Source organism: Pygoscelis adeliae, unplaced genomic scaffold, assembly GCF_000699105.1.
Source record: "Pygoscelis adeliae isolate BGI_AS28 unplaced genomic scaffold, ASM69910v1 Scaffold554, whole genome shotgun sequence".
In the NCBI taxonomy this organism is placed as follows: Eukaryota; Metazoa; Chordata; class Aves; order Sphenisciformes; family Spheniscidae; genus Pygoscelis; species Pygoscelis adeliae.
In genome coordinates this window covers 295,175-303,497 of record NW_008824667.1, presented here as the reverse complement: position 1 = coordinate 303,497, position 8,323 = coordinate 295,175, and the positions used below count along the sequence as shown (strand labels likewise).

At 47.9% G+C, this 8,323-nt stretch overlaps 1 protein-coding gene across 1 annotated transcript in view; it reads right to left on the bottom strand.

Annotated features, from left to right (window-relative positions):
• TF (transferrin) overlaps window positions 1-7,940 on the bottom strand; it is a 15,072-nt gene extending 7,132 nt beyond the window's left edge. The window contains exons 1-8 of the mRNA XM_009322878.1: window positions 7,827-7,940; window positions 5,506-5,669; window positions 5,178-5,286; window positions 3,651-3,842; window positions 3,310-3,445; window positions 2,834-2,889; window positions 1,348-1,517; window positions 1,036-1,222 (exon numbers count right to left, since the gene is read on the bottom strand). Coding sequence (XP_009321153.1) covers window positions 1,036-1,222; window positions 1,348-1,517; window positions 2,834-2,889; window positions 3,310-3,445; window positions 3,651-3,842; window positions 5,178-5,286; window positions 5,506-5,669; window positions 7,827-7,869 — 1,057 coding nt within the window. The 5' untranslated portion in view covers window positions 7,870-7,940. The remainder of the gene's footprint in view (window positions 1-1,035; window positions 1,223-1,347; window positions 1,518-2,833; window positions 2,890-3,309; window positions 3,446-3,650; window positions 3,843-5,177; window positions 5,287-5,505; window positions 5,670-7,826) is intronic.
• Between the last annotated feature and the right edge of the window lie 383 nt (window positions 7,941-8,323).

The following is an 8,323-nucleotide window of genomic DNA, read 5'->3' as shown; positions in this document are numbered from 1 at the left end:
CTGAACAATAAGGCAACAAACAGGCTACTTTCTGGGTGCGTGGGACTCAGCCATGAAACCATCTGTACACACCAACCTGCTGCTGCCCAGTGCAAGACATTCTTGTTTAATAAGCCCTGGGCTGGCGTGAATAGAAGGGATGATTCTTAAGCTGAAGGATGCTCAAAAATCAACATACAGGTCAGAAAGGAGACTTTCTGCACGACACAAGCTGTTCACACAGATTCATGTTAGCTAAAACATCGCAACCACTAAACTACCATGCATTAATAGTACTTGGTATTGCTGCCTATAATATACTCAGCATTTCTCCAGACCTCACAGCCCAGACAACCATGAAACTAAGACCAGACTGAGCTGGAAAAATACAGCCTAGTTATGTTTCTATGAAGTGGCATTTGAATAATCTGCTTCGATGCTACATAAAGTCCATGCACCCCCTTCCATAAATGCCATAGCGGCTGAGCCTACCACAGAGATCTCTGAGCAACTATACACTTTAAGTGGATTTCAGAGGTCATTTGTGGGATGTTTGATTTTCAGAAAGCCAGCTAGGACATCAGTAAATACTTGATGGGTCTAGATGGAAGTAAAGGACACTGTTTCCCTCAAGTGGCCAATACTGGACCTGGTGTCCCGGGATGTTCCTTCCTCTTACGTCCCAGAAATGGCTTTTCTAAGCAGCAGTTTTGACCATGCCCAATCCCTACCACCAGCTGAATAACTATCAGCAATTTTTGTTGTTGTAATTGTGGTGAAGGTACAAGGGGTAGAGTGTGTGTAAATTTTCCACCTTTGTCAGTGTGGTGATTATGTTATTTTGACTTTGGAATCAACAAATTCCTTTTGCTGATATAAGTGAAGTTTGTGAAGATTGTGTGATTTTAATTATAATACCTTTCACGGGAAATATTTTGCAGAGAATACTGTCTGTTTGAAAAAAATCATGTTCCTTTTGCCCAGACATATTTGCTGATCCCATCTCTTCCATGCAGCTCACACTGGCATGACATTAGTATTTCATGTCCTGCCTACCTCTCTGAAGGCTCTGGATGGCACTGTAATACGTAAAGCCCAGGTAGAGCTGGGAATCCATCAATGATGGGATACGCTTCAGCTGTATAGCAGAGTCTTTGAAAAGCAAGTCTTTGAGGCTTGGGTCCTTCTTGCCAGGTGGCCCAAAGAGCTGGAAGGTGCTGGTTGTGCCCACGCCAAATTTTTCCTGCCATGAGGGAAAACTAATCAGCAAATGACTGTACCAAAGCGCTTGGAAAGCTGGAGAGAGCAAGCAAAGCCAGGGGACAGAAGAAGGGATGCTAGGGGAAGGAAAGAAGAGCTTGACGATACCTGTGCTTTTGAGAGGAAGCTCCAGATGTCATCAACCTTGCTATCATCTCGAGCCACAACAGCGTGGGCAGGCACCGTGGCCCAGTGACAGACTTTGTAGTTGTCCACAGACTGACGGGAGCCATCCAGACACAGCAGCTCATACTCATCCTTCTCCTCTGGGGCATTTTCTGGAGGAAGGGAGGAACCATGAGTTGCATCACCACAAAAATAGACAAAAAAGCCAGTCTGGGGCAGCTTTGTAATTAATTTATTTCTGCGGAAGCTCGGGGGAGAATTCTTTGCAAAAGACAGGTTGCACACACACCCTTTGCAATGGTAATTGGGTCATCATGGTCATATGAAGGCAACGCAGAAAGGAGAATACATGTGCCTGTGAAAGAGATTATGTCTGCCTCTGTCGTAACTAATCCGACAGTAAGAGGCTTTATGTGGCAGTAGTGCCTAGACATCCAGGCATGTACAAATAGATACAAATACAAATAGATTTACAAACACCATACAAATGGATTGAACAGGTCAGGAGCCGCACATGGTCTGTGAAGGCCAGTAGTGTCAAGGCTGAAAACAGAGACCAGGTCAGAGATCACAGGATTACCGGAGAACTCAGGTGAGAAGGGACCTCTGAAGATCTCCAGTCCCAGCCCCTGCTCAAAGCAGGGGTAGACCAGGTTGCTACAGATGGATCTGGAAAACCTCCAAGGTGTAGAGTGCACAGCTGTCCTGGGCAACCTGTCCCACTACTTGACTGTCCTCAAGGGGGAAAAAATATCTCCTTGTATCTGGTCCAAACATCTCTTGTTTCGGTTTATGATTATTGTTTCTCTTCTTTCCACCGTCCACCTCCGTAAAGATCTTGGCTCCACCTTCTTGCTAACCTCCTTGTAGGCACAGGCAGGCTGCTCTGAGGTCCCCTCAAAGCCATCTCTTCCCCAGGCTGATCAAGCCCACCCCGCTGAGCATCTCCTCACAGCAGGACAGGTGTCCCTGCCCCGTGACCATCTTGGTGGCCCTCCACTGAGCTCATTGCAGGTCCTGGGCATGCCAGGCCATCTTCCATCTCTGAGAGGTGCAGAGCCAGTGAACTCTTGCTGTGGGCTGAATTCCTTCCAAAATCCCTCCCAGAGGGATGTATGAGCATAATTACCTACACAATTGCTCACCCTGCATTTGCTGTGATAACGTTACAGCTGGCTCTGAGATATGGCACCAACGATAATACCATTGAACTTAAATCAAGCAGGTTTTCTTTCTTCAAAGAAGAATCCTGAAGAAGAAAACGTGGACCCCACCACAAACATATTTTTCAGTAACAAGGATAATTCAGTCCACAGTGTGCAAAATGTTTCGAGAGATGAAAGGAGAAGAGGTTTGGGGCAAACCTGGAGAGGAATGAAAGCCTGCACAGTGTAGACTAATTGCAGGATGGAGTCGCAGCAAGAGGTTGGACTGGAAAGGAGAGAAACAAGTGATCTCGCAGGCCTACCTTGAACAGTTGTGTGTTTCACAAAAGCCACATCTCCTTTTCCATCTTTCAGACAGCTGCAGGTGGGAGGAACAGAAGAGATGTTAAAAAAACAGACATCTCCTGTTTCAGCAAATTACTTCGGCACAAACTGCAACTGTAGAGCAGTAGTCTTCCCCCAAAAAAGCTATGCTGGCAGGGAAGAAAATGTAATGGCAGAGAAGTAATGCTCAAGAAGCCCAGTTAGACTTAGCACAATGCTAATGCTGTGTATTCTTGTCTGTGCAAAACCATAAAACCCAGCTGCCTCTCTCATCTCCCGCTAGCTGCCTGATGGTTATTACTAATTGGATCTTTAATTATCAGCATTCTCAGTTGTTCTATAAATTCAGTCTCCTCAGGACCCCTGATTACAACACAGCCCTCCCTGGTATAACAAAGACTTGCACGTGTCAGGGCTAGAACATTTCCCCAAAGGAAAAATAACTTCCACTCACTGAAAAGCTCCAGAATATCCAGAATACGGTGCTGTACGGGAACATTTGGTTTTGGAGTCTCCCTTGCACTGACGGCACAGTTTTTGTTCAGTGGTGGCACCAGGCACGCAGCTGGCAGAGAAAAAATTGGCCACCGCTACAGATGAGAAAGAAGCAATAGTTAGTCTAAAATTCACTTTTACAAGGACCTGGAAGGAAGCAGATGCACAAAGCATGTGAATGACTCGACTGCTCTGTGAGCCACCTCTGGACCTCCGCAGAAGATCGGGCAACATCGCTTTCACCGTAAGACCGCCCCTGGCTTAACACCAGTCCATTTATCTCGCCATTTCCCACCTCACCTTGCTCAATGGAGCCTGATTCTTTGCCATCCCACTTGATGTCTCCCCGTTGGAGGAGTGTCCCAATGGGGATATTCCAGCCAGCAGACCTGCCCAGGCCTGTGTGGCAGGAGGTCTTGCCCTGCAAGTTATTTATTGTGAAGTCTGTTCCTTTCTTCACAACGGCCACAGTGTAGTAGCTGATTGCGGAGCCTGCAGTGCAGGAAAAAACAGGAAAGCAATGAAAAAGCAGGATTTATGAACATTTCAAATCCTGCCAAACCCCCAATTTCAGAGAATAAAGTGCTGCACTTCCAAATGATTAGCAACTTTGCTTGAACACTCATGGTCTTCCCATTTTCTTAGGGGTGAGCTACACTGCTAATATTGAACCAGCGCTGCGCATTACAAATTGTAATGGTAAGTGACCTGAAAATACTATCACACACAAAATGCTTTGCCGCTGGACAGACATTAGACGTGCCTGTAGTTTTGTAAGGATGCTTCAACGAGTCTTTTTGGCAAATCTTCTTTGGCAAGTCTTTTCTCAAATGTCATTGCCCACTGAAGCATACACGTAAGCCTTGCAAGACTGAAATGCCACATTTAGTCTTTAAAATTATACCTAGGCCATCACGTGCTATGTATGAATAAAGTGACTTAGTTTTAGGGGTGGTAGGAACTACAGCCTTCCATTTAATATCTGTATTTTCTTAGCTACCATGTTGGGAATGACTCTGCCGTGTTGCTTTGATCCTGAATATTGTGTACAAACAGGCTGAACACCAGGGCAGAGGTCAAAAGGGATTGGTAGCTTTGGATGTGGTGGGATTGCATGAGGCGAGATAGACAAAAATGGATAAATAGTGTCTGTTCGGCTCCCAAGAGAAACATGGGAGACATGAAGGATAGTACACAGAGTGAGCAGGGATGGAGCAACAGAGCTAAGTCTTATCAGAAGGGATTGCTGCAAAGCACATTTTATGCTTCTCTTCTTTTTTCTGTGCATTGCCTGCACCTCTTGCCTAGGTAATCTCAACTGAGTGTTCCTCCACAACCACTAATGGCAATGCTGTTGCCTCTTCAATCTTTTTTTTGTCTTGATGACTGCACAGGAAGATACACAGGTTATCTGTGCTCTCTAGCTCAGTGTTCTACCCAGTGTTCAAGGTCACTGAAAGCAGATCATCTCTGGGACCAGCACAGTTTTTATGCCATGCTTTGGGACAACCATGATTTCTGCTCATGATTCTCTCCTTCCATGGCCACTGCATCATCATGGGATCAGTGACTTTCATCGCAGCTAATGTCAGAAATGGGGCACTGGCTCTGCCCCTTTCCATTGCAGTGACTCTATGGCCATGGGTGATGATTAACATTTTGGTGTAACTGTCCGCCCCCCCGCCTTCCCCTCTGGGATCTGTAAGCCAGGGGCAATATCTCAGACACCCAACAGAAATAATGTGGGAACTCTGCATGGAAAGGATGGCCTTTGCACTACCAGTTTATTACCACCACTTGGCTTAAAAATATTGCATGAAAGTGTACCTTCACTGTCTTTGTAGACCTCAGCAGCAATGGGCTTCAGCTTGTAGGGGGCAAGGCCTGCCTCAAAAACTTGACCACTGTCCAAGCTAATGGCATCTGCTTCATTATTCTAAACAACAAAAATATTTCAGTCAATAAACAAAGAGCAGGGATGCATGAGGGAAAATGCTTCCCGTGAGTCTCTCCCTGATCTTTGTGGGTGAGTCCTTCTCTACAGGGGGATCACAGGTAACAACCAGTGACTCAAAGGAAACCCCAACCTTCTCCAGGTGTAACAAGCTGCTGAAACATCCTCGGTGCCCAGCACAGATACTTGCTGCCCACTCACCGAAATGGCTTTTATGCAGTCGAGGTACGTTGCTTTCTGCAGGCAATTCAGTGCAACACTCTCGTGTTGCATGTGATCCCTTAGGCTATTGCATTTGTTCTCTTCTGCTGAGGATATTGTGCACCATTTGATGCTTGCCTTGGGGGGAGCAGCAAAACACAGAGCTGTAGAAAGAACCAGAAATAAACAGTCTCAGAGAGGTAGAAAGGCACCAAGTGGAGAAAAACAGCATCTCTGTGAACACACGATCTCTGGTTCCCTGCAGTCATGGCCTCAGGTGACAGCCGGGTGCAGGATCTCCCTTCCAGATCTCCTAAGTCATGCAGGAAGGCCGTTTCTTTCTTGCCTGTTGTGTGCACCTTCAGGAACATCTGGGAGCATCATTCCTGTCCCTGGGTAATGGATGTCCTGCACAGCATTGTGGTTCAAGCAGCCTGAGCTCATGGCAACATCCACAGGAGCAGGAGAACAAATCCACACACTTCCATAGAAATCAAACTCAAGACTGCAAAAACGGAGAGAAAAGGTGGTCCACTGAAGCAGTGTCTTTGCAAATAATCCCAGAGGGAGAGCAGCTCTGACCTGGCCAGACTATATTCTGTACATTGCCACACATGACCTCCTTGGCAGCTAGATGATCTGATATATTTAACTGTCTCTTTGTATCTCACCTCCTCCACTACACCCAGTAACAGAGATGCCATACCACCTCCACAGTCCTCTCTCCTAACAGTCCCCTAACCAGTAAATACAGCTGACTGGCTGCTCTGGGAGACCGGAGCAAAGCAAAGACCTCAGGTGGACACAGACTTATGCCTCCTTCAGCAACCTAAACACCAGAAACGTTGGAAAATTGCAGTTAAAGTATGTGGCCAGCCCGTGCTGCACACTTCACCTTAACTCTGCCCCTTCCTGGCAGGACTGCACAGATGGAGAGGCTGTATGGACAGCTCGCTCCCTCCAAACCCTTGATGGCACATTTCATTCAAACATCTCCAGATTAACCTGTGCTGTTTCCATTTTCTCTTTCATCTCTGAAATATTCTCTCTTACTTGATTTTTGAGCCATAACCCTGCTGGCAGACACCTCCCCTCCTCCCAGTGGAGATGCTGAATTTGGCCACAGGGAGAATCCTTAGCCCTAATTCCTACTGCCATCATCTACGTTTTTCAAGTCTTGGCTGCACAAAGCCATGGCCACCTTAATCTAGTGCTGGCAGCCATCCTACCCTGAGCAGAAGCTGGATGGGGACATCCTGAGGGAGTCAGCCCAGCTGCACTGGTGAACATTGGGAAGGCAACGGGAGCCTGAGTGCCATAACCTCTGCCACAGAACTCTTGACTCCTTCTGTGTAGGGGAGGAGAAGGGACTCTTCACTGTTAATAAGACATCATTGCGTGCTACTACTCAGCAAAGGTGCTCAAGGACTTTCCTATGCCAGCGGCACAGGGAGCACTTCCCACCAGAGGACATTAATCACCACCACACTTTATGGGGGATCAGAAGAGACCCACTGCCTAGTCTGAGAAGGGGACCGCCCTTTCCAGGCAGCAGTCCCCAGGTCAGGTGTAGACGGCAGCAATCTCCTTGCTGTGGCTACCTGCCCATTGCCTGCCAAAACGGTGAGCAGAGAGAGGAAAGAATAATCACTTTGAGCAGAGCCAGCACTGCAGCGGCACAATTTAGGCATAAAATACACAGGAGCCCGAGCAAAGTGCAGCCGCAGCAGGAGGATGGAGCAGCGCAGGAGCAGAGCGGGGAGCTTGCGGAGTCGTTCGTTATTTAAGCTCTATTTTATTGTCACTGCCTTCAGGTTTAACCCAACACACATGCAAGGCTTGGCAGGGAGGTCTTGTTCTAGTTTCTCTCCCCCTGGCTGAACCCCTGCTCCTCTCCTGGCACAGCAGTTTGCAGGAGGGTGATTTTTCCTTTCACCCCATGGCAGCAGGAGTACGGAGCCTCTCCCGAGCAGTTCCCTCCCCAGCAGTGGGTGCCGAGCATCCCTCCTCCTTGCCAGCCCGGTGCTCAGCAGCTTGCTGTGGGGAGCTGCAGACCTCCCTCCAGCCTCCATGGGCTGGCCCAAGGAAAAAGCTGCTGTCATTAACGCTCAAAACACCATCCTTGTTGACACAGATCCACAGCTGCCAAAGCAAGCATCTGGCAGGGACTCCTTTGCTTTTACATTTTGGCTTTTACTTAACAGCTGCCTGAGTCTGGCACGTGCTGCAGCTCTAAAACAGCCTCATCTAGGGGGAAAGCCTGGGGTCCTGGGAGGTTTTGACTCTTCCTTTCCCCAAAACTGCTTTCAGCAGACACTTACCTGCTATCCCAAAGGACAGCACAGTAGAGAGTACGAGTTTCATACTTGAGCGGGGAGTCAGGTGCCGAGGAGGGGGTGCAGCAGCCTTGGTCACAGACTGTCCCCTCCAAGTCTGTGATGGCTTTGGAACTGCTTTCTCCCCCTTTTATAGAGGAACAGCCCTGGCTGTGTTTGCAGAAGCAATGACCTAACACTGTTTGTCCTTCCTTGTTTCTCAATAGCTCCTAAATTGCCCCCCTCCCTGGATCAGCCCATTTTTAGGAAGCCTTTCACTTTGGCACTGAACCCCTCCGCAGGCAGGAGTTAGAGCAGGGCAAGGTGCTTTTCATTTTACAAGGGGTTTCAGATGGAAAATTGCCAAGCTGTGACATTTGAATTCCCCTGCGGGCTGAAACACCACAGGAGGGGCTATTTTCTTTGTGCTAGCCACCCCCTGCCTTGCCCAGCCTAATCTCAGAAAGTCCCTGCTGGACCCAGCCCTGAGTTTTGTATGTTTG